Source organism: Pleurodeles waltl, chromosome 6 (assembly GCF_031143425.1).
Source record: "Pleurodeles waltl isolate 20211129_DDA chromosome 6, aPleWal1.hap1.20221129, whole genome shotgun sequence".
Lineage (NCBI taxonomy): Eukaryota > Metazoa > Chordata > Amphibia > Caudata > Salamandridae > Pleurodeles > Pleurodeles waltl.
The window spans coordinates 699,452,861-699,469,641 of record NC_090445.1 but is presented as its reverse complement, the minus strand read 5'-3'; the positions used below and the strand labels follow the sequence as shown (position 1 = coordinate 699,469,641).

The following is a 16,781-nucleotide window of genomic DNA, read 5'->3' as shown; positions in this document are numbered from 1 at the left end:
TGCTAGAGACCCGGGGGTTCATGGAATTGTCCCCCGAATACCAGAAATGGTATTGGGGTGACAATTCTATGATCTTAGACATGTTGCAGAGTTACCATTGTGACGCTACACATAGGTAGTGACCTATGTGCAGTGCACACGTGTAATGGTGTCCCCACACTCCCTGCCCTGAACAATGTGGGGGCACCTTGGCTAGTGCTAAGGTGCCCACACACTAAGTAACTTGGCACCTACCCTTCACCAAGTGAGGGTTAGACATATAGGTGACTTTTAAGTTACTGATGGGCAGTGAAAAATGGCTGTGAAATAACGTGGATGTTATTTCACTCAGGCGGCAGTGGCAGTCCTGTGTAAGAATTGTCTGAGCTCCCTATGGGTGGCAAAAGAAATGCTGCAGCCCATAGGGATCTCCTGGAACCCCAATACCCTGGGTACCTAAGTACAATATACAAGGGAATTATATGGGTGTACCAGTGTGCCAATGAGAATTGGTAAAATTAGTCACTAGCCTGCAGTGACAATTTTAGAAAGCAGAGAGAGCATAAACACTGAGGTTCTGGTTAGCAGAGCCTCAGTGATACAGTTAGGCACCACACAGGGAACACATACAGGGCATACATTATGAGCACTGGGGTTCAGCCTGGCAGGATCCCAGTGACACATGGGCAAAAACAAACATACATGCAGTGAAAATGGGGGTAACATGCCAGGCAAGATGGTACTTTCCTACAATCTGTGATCCGATTTCTTTAAATTACAAAAGAGAGTGCTTAGGATGTGAGAGAGTGCTGCTTTAAAATTAGTACCTGCTACATTGGGTCCAAGTGGGGCCTGGTTAGTCTATATTTCTTCAGTGCCTCCCTCCCTAAATAGTACTCTCTGGGTATTGAGTAAGGGGCCAAGCTAGGTGGGGAATGGCCTCCAAGATTGAAGAAAGGCCAGTGAAACCATGCATGTTTCCCTTTGGTCCCAGAATAGAATACACCAGCTTCCAGAGCCCCCTCTCCCTATAGCATTTGTCATCCATGCATTGCTTTCTGCTGGCACAGAGCTGCAGGGCTGTCTTGACCTGATCCCCCTACGTGCTACAGAAGCTGTCATTGTAGTATTTGCAGCAACCCCCCTCTGCACCTGCATGGTATTGCTTGGAGCTCCAGTAACAAGGGCAGCTTTGGGCAGCGAGGGCACTGCAGCCGAACGAGGAATCTGTGGCCGGGCCCTTGGAAGTGTACAACTGGTTAACAAATTCCCTCTCCTACATTTCAATTAAGTCATGAACACATAAAATGAGAAAGGACCCCTTTCTCATAAGAGGTGGATGAGCCAATAAATTGAGCAGAGAGCCATAAAAATATATGCAGCAATATAAAAATAGGATGCTTTATGTCAAAAATGTGCATTTCCTAAACATGCTTAAAGGGTTTCACCTTTAAATTATCAGATTACATCTCTGCAGTGAGAGGAAATATTAAAACTTATGATTTTTCACTTGAAACTAGAAACATTCATGAGCCACCACTTGTTCCCCACCGATGCAATGCCCTTAGTGAACACGAACCAGTGGGAAACTCTTAATGGGTCCGGTGGGGAGGTAGCCAGTGTGGCAGCAACCTCACGAATTCCTAATCAGGCCCTAAGAGTCAAGTCAGTTGTCAGATGTGCCCTATATTGTTATAGATGGAGCAAAATTATGACCTAATAAATTAAATCAAGCTCAAGAGGTTTTTGAACAGTTTGATCAAGTGGAGAAGCCAAGATTCATTTTAGGCTTCATAGCTTTACAATGGGCTGTTTAAAAGCTAGATGGGAATATCTTTCATTCATCTGTCTGTTTTACATCAATGTTTGATTATTTGCCTTTATTTCTCAATTCTGGAAAGCAGAAGAGATTCCCTTTACTCACTGGATTTTGAGGCATTTATTAAAACTTCAATGTAAACATTGTTTCCCCATGGCCAGATGACATTGCTGTTAGTAAACACTAAGAGGTAAGTCAGTTGTCCTGAGTGCTCTATCTTCTTGTTGTGTGTGGAGCAACATTATAGCCTACTCAATCAAACACAGTAGGTTTTTTATAACACGCATACTGAGATCCCATATTTTAAGGTGTTCTGATATACGATAATAAAGAAAGATTTGGCACTGTAAAACAAAGTCTTTGTCTAGAATCACATAGGGGGTCATTATGACCCTGGCGGAAGGCGGAGAACCGGCGGTAAAACCGCCAACAGGCTGGCGGTCTTACTTTGTGGAATTATGACCATGGCGGTCACCGCCATGGTCATCCGCCAGTTCTCCTTTCCGCCCGCTAGTGCGGAGAACGACCACTGGGCTGGAGACCTGGCTCTCCAGCCCGGCGGCCGTCACTATACCGGCGGCGGTATTTGGACCCGGCTTACCGCTGTGGATTTCCAGCGGTTTGAACCGCCATGAAATCCATGGAGGTAAGCACTATCAGTGCCAGGGAATTCCTTCCCTGGCACTGATAGGGGTCTCCCCCACCCCCCACCCTCACCCCAACTCCCTCCCCTACCCCCCACCACCCCTGCCACCCCCCAAAGGTGGCAGGGCCCCCTCCTGACCCCGACCCCCAACATCACTTCACCCATACCCACACGACACGCACGCAGGCACCACCTACATACTTACACTCACTCACACACGCCGACATACACACACACAGTCATACACACACACCACATACAAACATACATGCACACATCCATACAGACATACCCACAGACATACACACACTCATTCCCATACACACAACACCCCCGCAGGCATACACGCACTCACACCCCCCCTCTACATACACACACGCACACCCCCATGCACCCACACAACACCCAACACCCCCCAAACGGACGATCGACTTACCTGGTCCAACGATCCTCCGGGAGGGGATGGGAGCCATGGGGGCAGCTCCGCCGACACCACACCGCCGACAGAACACCGCTACGGCGAATCACAGGACGTGATTCGCTGGGCGGTGTTCTGTTGGCGTGGCGGTGGAGGTGGAGCAATCTCCACTTCCCCGCCTCCCGCCAGTATGGCTGTTGGCGGCTCTCCGTCCGTAAAAGGATGGAGTGCTACCAACAGTCATAATAGGCCGAGCGGCAAACCGCCACCACTGGCGGTCTTCCGCACGGCGGTCCCTAGCGGTCTTTAAAAAAGACTGCTGAGGTCAAAATTGACCCCCATAATTTGGTCAGCTGAAGACGCTAAGAATGATCTATGTTTGGTAGTTTTACAATAGCCCCTAGATAGGAATTTATCTCACCAGTTTTTCAACAAAGGTTAATATGTTGGCTTTAATTCTTGGTGCCTGGCTCAAAGCAGGGGTGATGGCAGAAGCTACAACAAAGATCATCTATCACAAGTGTGGCTTCAACTTTTAGTGGCTCACCTATATCGATTTTCTCACCACTACAACCAGAAGCAGCAGGTAGTGTCACTGGTTGCCAAAGCCCACTCCCACCATGGCTTGCTCTGCTGTTTCTTTAAACTGGTGGTATCTTCGGAATAGTTTGAAGCTATTATGTGATGTGCAGAGTGCTACAAGTATAGCAAAATACATTATTTGATATTATCTCTATCCAGTGCATAATTTGTATATTAATAGGTGGTGGGTCCAATATTTTGCTCAGAAGCCCACAGCCAGCACTAAGGTTGGGGTGATGAATAAGAAAGGATATGTAGAGTTCTTTCCAACCCTGCTTTCTCCCTTTGTCACTGTTCTTCCATCTTCCTCCTCATCCTACTTTCCCCCATTGTGTTTTTGTTTCTCTTGCCCTAAATAAAAATCTTTTGAGGAAGAATAAGTGCCTTCCCCAAAAATGGTGCCGGTGGGCTCAACCTACAATCACTGAGTCAGATTAAGCACTGACTGGATCATGCCTGTCACTAGGTGAGGGAGATGTTGCACAGGCATGATTCTGAGGTTGCATGTCCCAATATTGTTACTCCCGGGAAGGGTTTAGACCACATTTATTACTTCTAATTGTATGATCACCAGGCTTTTAAAACTAGAACAGGCAGTATGTGCTAGCATATGAATATAACAATGAGTACTGAGAGCACGGGCTCTATTGTGTTAAACAGCTCTAGGGGCAATACTATTGTTTTTTGCTAATGAAATACTAAAAAAAGTAAATGAAAAAGTTGGGCACTGCTTGAACATTTCTCATTTCAGCAAAGACATATGGGGTTGTAAGGGTTGTAAGGGAACCTGGTTTATGAAATTTGCTGAGCTTGGAATAGTATAATACCTGCACTGATTTTCTATGTGCTCACATTTAGCCATTTTCGCCAGCGATCTAACACGCTGTAAACATAGCATGAAACAAAAACATCATTGCAATGAGATAACTTGAAAAGCAAATCACAAATGTTTAGCAGGCTCAGTTTTCACCCTTTTTTGCAGCAATGGTTACAAAAGGCAGCAGCGCTGCTTGTACCCGGTCCATATGTGACTAGGTGATCAACACCAATTTTTATCTTTTTTCATTCTGGGACTTCGAGCCCTCTTTTTACAATATGATCAGCAAGACTGAAAGTACCAGAATGCCAAGAAAAAACCTAGTTTAGAGCAGCTAGTCATGCACACGCCTGGGAAAATTTGTAGGGCTGCAGTAGAGAGATACTCATCCTCTTACCTTGCTGAGTATGAAATCAGGCCTGATAGATATGTGAGACACATCAATTTTGTGCTCTTCGGACCTTACAAAACCAATTAGTGAAAAATGTCAGGACACAAGGACAAATTAAAAAGGCGACTATTGCAGCAACTATGTGACATCTGGGCACCCTATATGATATCTCCATTTGCCGTAGTGTACAGCGAGGTCTGCTGAAACCCAGTTTTCTTGTCCTTCCTAGCGCACAACCATTTAATTTTAGTTAGCTGTTTTACATGGCTCTAACAGTCACTTCAGAGCGCTAGAAGATACAGTGAGCTAATAGTAATACTAAATCAAAGAGGTGTCTATGCAGTCATGGTGAGCAGAGGAAGCCTTGTGAATCATGTAGTATGTGCTGAGAGGCAATGCTATCTCACTGATGATTCATAATGCAAACCAGGTGGTTGTTCACAGTCCATCAAATCATGACCCACAATTAAGAATCCATTCATTTAACATGCTTTCACCATACACAATGAATTCAGAATTGTCTGCTGTTACCACATATTCATTTGTCCAAGCATCCTTTCGGGCACTTGAAACAATACTTCAGATGATGCACTAATAATACAAATAGCAGCGGGTTAAACAAAACATGCACCTAACCCATATCACCTGTTTTATATTAAAAAAAGTTGAAAGTCCAATTTTTGCTTATGTATGCACACATCACAGCACCTGCCGCCAATGTGCAATCTTTGAAAAGGGAACTATAAAGTTTATAATTTTCAATGGTGCTCCACTTTCAATAAATTTAAGAAAGTCCAATAAATCAATGTCATTTCATTTTTGTCTTCTCTTTATTTTTCTTTTCTTTCAAAATTAAAGCACATTTATAACAACATCAGCCAACGCGTTTTGTCCTAAAAAAAGGAGTTCTTCAGGGCTGTAATACAAGAAATGTAGTACCCTTACCTTATGAACCCACATAGAAATCATACATTCAAACACAAACATAAAACAATTAATATTAACTTATCACATTTAACCAGTAACGTAACATACAGACAAGGGATACCCACAATATATACAATCAATATTGGAAATCAAAAATAACTGACATACCTTAATAAAAATTCCGCATACCTCTACCATAAAAACATATGTACACTCACCTTTTTGGTGACTATGCACAAATGAAATGGCACAGGCCGACTATGGATGGGATAATATTGCATTGAACATAAATATGGCTAAAACCATTAAAAACAATACCATAATTTGTGGTAACAGTTAGTTGGGAGTATTGCAGAGTTAAAAAAAAAAACAAATTATAGATGTGTTTTTTATAAGCCTTACTGGTTACTTCTTTGTTTAACTTCTTGTTATGTCTATAATGTTTTATTGTTGTAATAGTGTGTATAGTGTGTATAAATGTTTTATGGTAGAAGTATGTGGAATTTTTATTAAAGTATGTCTCTTATTTTTGATTTGCAATATTGATTGTATATATTTGGAAACAAACAAAAAATTCATATATGGCCCTTAAACTTGAAAAAGGTGGCTTAGTCACCAGACTGAAACACAATATTGTAGAGGCGTCCTTTAAAGAATTGAGAAATACTCTCCTGTTTGGGCTTTAAGCAGTAAGACTAAGCTCTGGTCACTGAGCCCAGACTATAGTCCATGCACTGGATGAGGATGGAAGAAGAATATTTGGAACATGGGAGTAAGTCACTTTCTCAGTGTATCTTTTCTCCTAAGTTGTGTAAATAGATCAAGATTGCAGTCCCATTTGGTGTAAATCTGGGGGCAAAATATTCCCAGAACACAGAAATTGCATCAGATGGTTATTTATATAGATTTAGGTAGATAGAAAAAGGGGGGAGTAAATAACTCTAACAAAAATGAAACATGTCAGGAATTGCATTTATTCATGTCTGGTTGTCTTGAAAGGCATTTTACCAATCCAAAGTGCAATACAATGCCTGGCGTGATAAAAGGCATTTGGCATTTTTCAAATTTGCATGGGTGGCTCTAGCTAACCCTATGTTCAAAGACTTTGCTGAAAAATGGCACAAGACTTTGGCACCTTTTACCTTGTTGTGGATGACACTATGCTAACCCTATACTTAAAAATCATGTTAAGAAACAGACTTTCGAGATGAGCAGATTCAGAATGTTTGTGGTTTTGAAGGGTGTCCCATTTAAATTTAAAGGAGCTGCTTTCCACCTAAACTTGGGAACTACCTAGAGTTCCCTGTTTCTTTTATTGGGCAGATCTGAATAATATGGTCCAATACTGGTGGGGGGAGTTTGGTGACATTCTAAACCTCAATGTTTAATGCCATCAGAACCCTGCAATAGTAAAAAAAGACTATGGGGGACATTATGACCCCGGCAGTGGGCGTTACTTACCTCCACATTATGACATTGGCGGGTTGGCTTCGGCCAATGTACCACTCCGACCGCCATGGTGGTAGCAGGTGCCGGGCTGGAGATAACCATCGGACTATGACCCCGCGGATTATGACCCCGCTTACCACCATGGTTTTTGTGGCGTTCGTAATGCCACGAAAACCATGGCGGTAGGCTCTATCAGTGACAGGGAATTCCTTCCCTGTCATTGATAGAAGGCCCCCACCCCCAATCCTCTCCAAACATCCCCTACTCCCAGTACCTCTACAAACACCGCGAACCCCCCTACATCCACGCCCCCGTTCAAACACACACATACGCAGACACACACTCATTCACACATACATACATGCATGCATTCATCCAATCACGCACACATCCGCACACACTTCAAAACATACTTGAAGACACGCATTCCGAATTACATACATTCACGCACTCACACTTCCATACATTCACATATGCAGTCAACATTAAATGCACACCCGCATTCACTCACGCAATCAACACTAAACACACACTCGCATTCACACACACACACTCACACACACATGAACACCCCCCCTACACACACACACACAACACCCCCCAACCCCTCCACTGTCGGAGCCCCGACTTACCTAGATCCAGGGGGTATTCCAGCAGGAGACGGGATGAGGCGTTGCTACCGCCAGCAGAACACCGCCAGGTGTATTATTTGTCATAATATGGCTGGTGGCGGTCTACTGGCGTGGGGCTGCTGTTGGCAGCAGCGCCACCTTACCGCCATCTGCCAATATGACCACAGCCGGATTTCCGTCCTTCTTGTGGCAGAAATCCAGCTGTGGTCATAATATGGCGGATGGCTGGTAGCCGCAGCGACGGTCTTTTGATGGCCGTTGCGGCAGTGGTATGCGGTTCCTACCACCATGGTCATAATGAGGGCCTATATTACTTATGTTACCCCTTATGAAGTTTGAGGAGTTGGTTTGAAAAACCTTTGTGATTCACAGTGCATCTTACAACAGCCACTGATTAGAAAGGAAATGTTATGGTTTAGAGTTCATGAATTAAGAGCTAAAAAGGCAATTGGAAGGATCAGTGGAGTTTTGCAATTTAGGGGCTTCAGCATTTACAACGTAATTATACATTTACCCCATGCTTGACACTTAATTTGCTACATCATTTCACAATTTGCATATTTCACAAAAATAGTTTCTAGCCTAACGATCTAAAATAATACTACCAGAAACCAGCATATTTCACCTTTTTTGCTACATAATTTAAATAACCTTGCCACATCATTCTAGTGGTCCTGACAATGATTTGTTTGGGGGCCACCATTATGATGAGCAGGTTGATATACATGAATAGACAACTAGTGATAGATGGACAGACATACAGTTAGATATAGATACAGATGCCAACACAGAAAAGATATAGGACCTGATTTAGATATTGGTGGATGATTCACTCTGTCACAACAATGACGTATATTCTGTCCACCAAAATCTAAATCACACAGGATATAATGGGATTTAGATTTCAGCGGACTGGATATCCATCACTGTTGTGATGAGTAACTTGTCTATCAATATCTAAATCAGGCTGTGAGAGAATGATAGAGATACAGACACATATCAACAAATAAAAAAGGTAGATATATTAAAGATAGGCAGATAACTAGAGGAAAATAGAAACAGTTGTCTCTTCCTGTTTCTTCCTCATTCCCTCCATTTTAAGCTCTCCTGACCTTCTTTCTCTATACCGTTTACTCTCCCTCTCTCACTTTCTGTCCTGCAGGTTTCATATTCTGTCTCTCTGCCTGTCACCTCTATCTCCTCCTGTCTTCCCCTGCTTCTCCTACCATTTCTCTCCTTAGCCATTGTCTCTGTTGCTGTCTTTATTGTCTGACTTTCTTTCTCTTGTCATCTCTCTCTAAACTTTTCTCTCTGTATTTCTATGTCTCTCACTGTCTTTCTAACCATTAGGTCTCCTGTATTTCTCTCTCTCTGTTTCGTAATCTGACTCCACCTTAATCTGTCTCTCCCGATCAGCATCACTGTCCACATGTTTTTTCTGCCTCCTCCTTTCACTCTCTTGATTTCTTTCTAACACATTGTCGTCTGTTTTTTTGGCTCTACTGTTCCATGTCTCTTCTGCTGTATCTCTCCGTCTGATCATCTTTTTGCCTTTCCTTTTTTTCTTTCTCTCCCATCTTTCCCTACCTCTTCATCTTTCTGTCTCTCTCTCTCTCTCTTGTTATATATTTTTCTCTCACTCTCCTAGTCTCTACTTTTCATCCCTCCCTGTCTTTATCTGACTTTGCTCTCCCTATTGTTCTTTTTTCTCTTGTTTTTTATCCCTACCCTTAACCCTTCACTCTCTATTGCTTCCGCTCTATCTCTTCTATCATTCCCTGTCTTTCTCTATCTCCTTCTCCTCGGCCATTTTTAATGTCATGGATAGGTGCCTTTTACAGTCTGGCAAGTAGCTGGACAACATGGACGCATATCTATTGGATCTCTAAGAAGCCCCAGTAGATGTGATTCCTGGCTCTCTTGCAGGCTTATAGAAATTATGACATGCACAACAGAATTACAATATTTTTGATGTACAACAGTGGCAAGGTTTTAGTTTTTAAATGTTGTATTTGAAATTGGTGCATCATTATACATTAAAAAGGAATGTAAGAATAAAAAGAACAATAGTTACATAATTTCTGATCAGGCATGCAATCTAGGAATTCATGTGTGTTGTGCTGAACAGGTTCAACATCGTCACTGAGGACAGAAAATAATAGTAGACAGTCTATTTTAAATGCTAGCACAAAAACCACCTAATGTAGCCAATAATGTATTTTCTTTCCTTTCTTTAAACAGGTATTTATTGAGACCCCTTCAGACTACTATAAAATATAGGTCATTAGTTTATGTCCCAGACAGAGGCAACACAGTCTTTCATCCTTCTGAGGATGATAATTTGAGTATGGTTAAACCTTCAATTTGAAACTGCAAAATGGGTAAATACCTACAAATATGCAAACAGAATAAAACAACTACAGGCATCCAGGCACACACAGACCAAAATGCCTACAAAACACATGCACAAGGACCAGGCACCCATTCATCCATGGCCACAGACAAATAGTCTCCCAATAACACAGGCCACCTGCCAATCAGTCACTGATACACATGAACCAAGAGTAATATTGTATGATATACTGGCGGCTTATTTAGCACTTCAAGAGGGCTGTATAATGTGCCAGACCTCACGTGTGAGAAGACTGAGGGAATGAGAGAGAGCGGGGGAGTGAGGAATCAGTCTTCTAAACAGCACATCTGTACTCAAAATGGAGTAGTAGGTGTTAAGCGTTTGCTTGTCATGGAAAGCAAAACAGCAAAATAGGCTACAATATAAGAAAAATTAGAGTAAAGTAGGCAGAAGGTATAAATAAAGGGAGAGGAAACAAACAGTGTGAGGTATAAGGTCCCTAACAGATGCTTAGGAATGGTAAACATTTAAAGAGATGCAGATAGCTATGCATGATGACCACTAACTAGAACACAAATAAGTGGCAACACAATTCGCATCTACAGGTTCATTTAACACCTATATATATAGTCAGAGAACAGGCTATTTATTTTTAGTTTTAGTTTTGAGAAAAATCCTCAAATCAAAGTTTAATTTTGTGAATTAGGCCCTTAGACTTCAGGTCTAAACTTAGACTTCAGGTCTAAGTTTAGACTTTAGTATTACGTTTGCCTTTGGGAATAGTCCCTTAGACTTCAGGTCTAAGTTCACATTTGTGAATTGGGCACTTGGGGCATTATTTATGAAAAGTTAGTGCTGCCTTTACGTCATTTTTTGACGCAAAAGCGTCATAAATGTATATTACTATATTTTGTACGTTTGCGCCGCTTTTGCGTCAACAAATTACGTAAATGCGGCACTAACATTTCATAAGTCAGGCTCTTGATGTCTAGCTCTATCTTCTCAATGGAATCATAGTGGTTTCATATTTATCTGCACAATTTTGTAGACTCGGGGGTTAATATGAAACTATATATTTATATTGTCCCACAAACTGTAAAAAAAATATTCTGCCCTCAAACTGATAACTGCCCTGACATTGCCAGAGGTAATATATCGCCGGAAATAAATGGTAAAGTTTTATGGTAGTAAGATTATTTTATATCTGCAATCTCTAGGTGGTAACTATCGATCCAACTGACATGTCCAGTATTTTTTTAAAAGTTCTTTGAAGATATATAGTTCGTGTTCATGTTAACCGTCAACACCAATGCTGAAATCACAAAAAGTCTGTAAAACAATGACCAATAAAACATACTGTACTTTTTTAACAGCTCCTGGTCTTTGGAATGATGAACACTGTGATCAAAAGTTTCCATTTATCTGCAAATATACCACACCTTGGCGTTATTGATGGAAATCTGTCCTGGAGGATCATTACCACAACGTCCAGAAGGAGCTGTACAGGCTTTACAATAAGTGATCTATTGTAATGTAATGTAGCAAATTATCCACTGATGAGAAGAGACAAGTACATCCGTGGCTTTTGTGTGCCACCTAAAGCACTGAAGACTTGTGTTCTATTTCCCTATAATATCAACCTTTCTCTGCATGGACGGTTATACTTAATGTTCAGCTACTTGAATCTGATGTGAACAATGAAGCTCCTTTATAGCTAAACATAAATTGATTGTCTACTGCCTTCATTACAAATATGGTGACGTTACATTCGAAATCATAAGTCACTGCTGTAATAAAATACAAACGCACCCCTTTGCAATGAAAATCTCAACCTATAATGCTCCTTGCAATGAGCCTTGATTTAAGACATTGATATATTGAGAAATCATTTTAAGTGTTAAGAAGTAGACGTATTTTAATCAAAACTGCAGTTTTTACTAATTCAATACTTGTATGCCGTATTGTTAAAATCGAACATATAAACAATAAAGACGTTGAAAAATCATAGAAGCATGCTTCCCAAATCATATAAACGTTATTCTCTTTACACTTAATAAATCAATTAATTTTGTTTGAATGAAGATAACAGTAGAGCACCCACTGTAACAAGATGCCATTGTCTGCCTGCAACTAAACTCCTCTCACAAGGAGATATGGGCACATTTGCAATTTCAGGGAGTGGCCAACAGAAGAGTATTAGTGCAGCTGATTGGAGAGACCTGACAGCAGAGTGCATCTATAGACATCGGAGACCTAGCCACGGGTGAAGTAGCAATTTATGTAATCTTGTTTTTGTGCGAAAGTAGTGGTCATTAAAATGTGATGCACGCTCACCAGGGGTCCCAGTTAAAAACTGTGAATAGGTCTTTACAGTACACCCAGGATTAACGGAAAAAAAAACCTGTCCACTCTTTAATTGCTCAACATCAATGGATTTTAAAGGTTAGGTTTTTTAAGGCATCACTTCCATCTAACAGCCAACCTTAGAAGATCATCAGAAAAAAAACAAATGTACCCAGAGTCCCCGTTTACCGGATGGCTAGATTGTTTGTGCTGATACCACGCTGGCCTAAATACTGTTTCCAGCCAGAATCCCCACACAGAAATCTGTCTATTACAAGAATTTACAATGGAATAGGCCCATGCAAGGAGAAATCTGTTTCTATTCACCCCCTTCTCTGCGTAGGATGTAAATGTAAGTAAGGGAGTGCTGCAGATGGAGAATGTGAGGCTGAAAGAGGGGATGGTGCCAAGGGACAGGAGATGCTGCGAGTTGACAAGGGAAAGTGTTAGAGATCCCCTTGTTCTGAGGGGTGATGGGGTGGTAGGAGTGTTGGAGCTAAGGCTGAACTGCACTTGCAGTCCAAAAAATATGATTGTACTAGATGGAATTTCTGGCCAGTAAAATTGGGTCCACTAGGCTGGGTTGGGTACAGCAGTATTGCATCCTGAACTACTCTGCCACCCAACACACAATTGGGCCCTGAATGTCACTTGAAAAGCAGGGTAAGCGATAAACCCGGATATGAACATGTATCAAAAAAGACAAATCATTTGCAAAGAAAAATAGAATAATATTGATATTACAAAATAGAATGACCATTCTATAATATATAATGTATGTAAATGATTAAATGCAATCAGTGACATTGCCCACAGTACAAAATATTTGTGGCTCTTAACATATTTATACAAAACTAAATCGCATTGTTTTTTTCATTGCTCGAACAAGGAAAGTTTAACTTAGATCTGCAAAGGATTTAAACCTATGCCCAGTAGGCCACATTCACACAAACATATATGACATTCTAAGGCTATTGTAGTAAGAAGGTGCATGTCAAAGAAAAACAAATATACAAATAAGCTCTATGTGTATCAGTGTGCATATGTATGTTTATACTATGTGTGATAAATGTTGCCGCAAAGGGGCACATCATTATCCTATGGTTAGCACTTCAAATTTAATTTAAACTAAGATGGTACCCTTGTAGCTATAGATTATTGAAGTGCATGCCTGCATAGCAAATTTAGGAGACTTGAAGCTCAATTGGCTTGTGTGCTATGGGTAAGGTAGTGTCAGGATTGCACTAACTTTGGACCCAGATCCAAAATGACGATGTTAATATCACATTTTCCTGAACCCATTGACAACCATGCATAGGACAGTTATGCTGGTCAGCAGTAGACCCAGACAAGAGAGGGAAAGTCAATTAAATAATACCTTAATTTTCTCTTTTAAAGAGATACGTTGATAGCTGCAACAACAAACAACACTTAGGCCTTCATTATGACAGTGGTGGTAAAAACCGCCTACCACCGCGGCTATGAACACCAAAAGACCATCGCCGCAGATACCAGCCGTCTGGTGTATTATGACCACAGCCGGATTTCCGCCAGAAGGATGCTGGAAATCTGGTTGTGGCCATGCCGGAGGATGGCGGTAAGGTGGCGCTGCTGCAAGCAGCAGCTCCACTCCAGTAGACCGCCACCAGCCATATTATGACCAATAATACGGCCTGGCGGTGTTCTGCTGGCGGACACTGCTGCTGGCAACAGCACCCGTCCCGTCTCCTGCCAGAGGACCCACTAAACACAGGTAAGTGGGTGCTCCGACAGGGGGGGAGTTGTGTGTATGTGTGGGTGTGTGTGTATGTTTGTGCATGCGTGTATGCGGGTGTGTGTTGCGTGTTGAATGTGTGTGCATGTATGGAGGTGTGAGTGCGTGTATGTTGTGTTCTGTGAATGCGTGCCTGTGTGTATGAATGAAAGTGTGCGGATGTGTGTGTGAATGGATGTATGCATGCGTAGGTGAATGTGGGAGTGGGTATGCGTGTGTGCGTGTTTGAAGGGGGTGTTAATGTAGGGGGGTTTGGAGAGGAAGGCGGGTAGTGGGGCTCTGGGGAGGGGGGTGTGGGTGGGGAAGACCTCTATCAGTGACAGGGAAGGGAATCCCAGTCACTGATAGTGCCTATGGCAATGGTTTTCATGGCGGTATTGGAGCCACGAAAACCACCTGCGGTAGGCGGGGTCATAATCCCGCAGATGGTACAGTGACGGCTGCCGGGCTGGAGATTGATATCTCCAGCCTGGTGGCCATTACTGCCGTGGTGGTTGGTGTGGTACATTGGTGGTTTGGCTTCAGCCAAACCACCAGTGTCATAGTATGGTGGAAAATACCGCCAAGCAGTTGGCAGTACTTTCCACCATATTAACGCCGACCGCCATGGTCGTAATGAGGGCCATGGTATTTCATTATTTCCATTCCACGTCTGTATTCCAAATATGATATATCTTATGACAATCTCTTTATAACTAACTCTATATGGTTAGTAGAAGTACTCTGACATCCTAATGCTGAAACATCAATAAAGGCTTTATGATATTTATTTAAATTATTCCAAACTCATATAAGCATTTCTATAGAGACAACTCTCACAGTGATCTTTGCATCCAGTCTGTGATCTCAATGCTTCTCAATCTAACAAGGTAATCAGTTACAATGTAATGGATGTTGTTGGTGTTCTTTTCTTTCTGGCATTATACATTCCCTTCCCCAGAACTAATAATACGTTGAAAACATTAATTTCTCAAAACTAATATAAATAACGTCTGCAGATGCTGAGGATTCCTCTTGGCTTTTTTGTGAAATAATAAGTAAACTAGGGTTCATGGTAATTGGAAAGGATGACTCCAGTACTATTGTGCAAACCAAAATCTTCTAGTCTTGTCCTAAAATACTTCTCTTTACCCAATACATCTTTGATAATTCCAGACGAAAGCACAATGATTTTCAAAATTCTGCCAACAAGACTCTGACTCCAGCAACTAATATTCTTGAAAGCCTAGTAAAGAAAGCTTTCAAACTAAATTTATTTTTCATAAATCCAAGAGGGCTGCTACCATTGCCAATCTCATGATAACCTCTCAGTGTTTTGGAACATGCAGACTGTCTAGAATTAACTTGGGCATTGTGTATACTGGAAGCTTTCTAGCTGTGAAGCCTCACACCAAGAGGTTCACAAACATTTATTGCACTGCAATCCTCCCTGGAAACACAAAACTGAAGCAGCAAAGTAATTCAAAGGAGCATGTATCTATGCCCACTCGGTATGTACTGATCTGCACAGTCCATGGATATTATCTGCTGATAAGAGCCTCGTGGGTTGTGAAGACTAGGAAAGAGGATTTGGGGACAAATATACGTAGTCTCCTGTGTTGTGACTACCTAAAGGAAGGGCCATGCATTTATTAAGACTCAAGTTAAGGAGATGAAAGCTAACAGGTGAGCTAAGAACGCTCTTTGGGAAAAGGAGTCTGAGAGCCAGCTGACCTATTTTTGAGGGAAGATGATAGTCCACAAGAGGGAAAAAAGGTCTCTGGGGTTTTAAGTAATGGAAAGGTAGGGAAGAGAGACAGCTAGAGCTCACTATGAGCCTGTGTAGGCCATCCGATAGTCAACAAGGACATGCAGAGCGAATGTGTTGGCAGCTAAGGGATTTTCAGGTTTCTGATAAGGGTGCCTCTGGACATTAAATGGTCTTTGGAGTCTTCTAAGACTGGCATCAAGTGACCCATGATAAGCTGAAAGAAGTTACGTTTATTGGTGAGAAGGCTGGGAGATCAATAAAGGCTTTATGATATGTATATACATTTTTCCAAACTCATAGAAGCATTTCTATAGAGACAACTCCCACAGTGATCTTTGCATCCAGTCTGTGATCTAAATGCTTCTCAATCTAACAAGGTAATCAGTTACAATGTAAAGGATGTTGTTGGTGTTCTTTTCTTTCTGGCATTATACATTTCCTTCCCCATATCTAATAATACCTTGATAACATTAATTTCTCAAAACTAATATAAATAATGTATACAGATGCTGAGGATTCCTCTTGGCTTTTTTGTGAAATAATAAGTAAACTAGGGTTCATAGTCATTGGAAAGGATGACTCCAGTACTATTGTGCAAACCACAATCTTCTAGTGCTGTCCTAAAAAACTTCTCTTTACCCAATACATCTTTGATAATTCCAGACGAAAGCACAATGATTTTCAAAATTCTGCCAACAAGACTCTGACTCCAGCAACGAATATTCTTGAAAGCCTAGTAAATTGTGATTACAAGCCAAGGTAATGTGAGCGCCAGCTAAGCCAACATATAAGCTGTGATTGCAAACTGAAGCTCATTTTATGTGCTGACTGATGGTGGCATAGTTCAGTCTGAGGAACTCCCAGTGGCCAGATTAGGACCTCTCGGTACATGCAGAAGACG

General features: G+C 41.7%; 1 protein-coding gene across 1 annotated transcript in view; it reads left to right on the top strand.

Annotated features, from left to right (window-relative positions):
- Positions 1–11,466, top strand: part of LOC138301687 (lectin-like) — a 173,217-nt gene extending 161,751 nt beyond the window's left edge. The window contains exon 5 of the mRNA XM_069242202.1: positions 11,387–11,466. Coding sequence (XP_069098303.1) covers positions 11,387–11,466 — 80 coding nt within the window. The remainder of the gene's footprint in view (positions 1–11,386) is intronic.
- Positions 11,467–16,781: the final 5,315 nt, after the last annotated feature.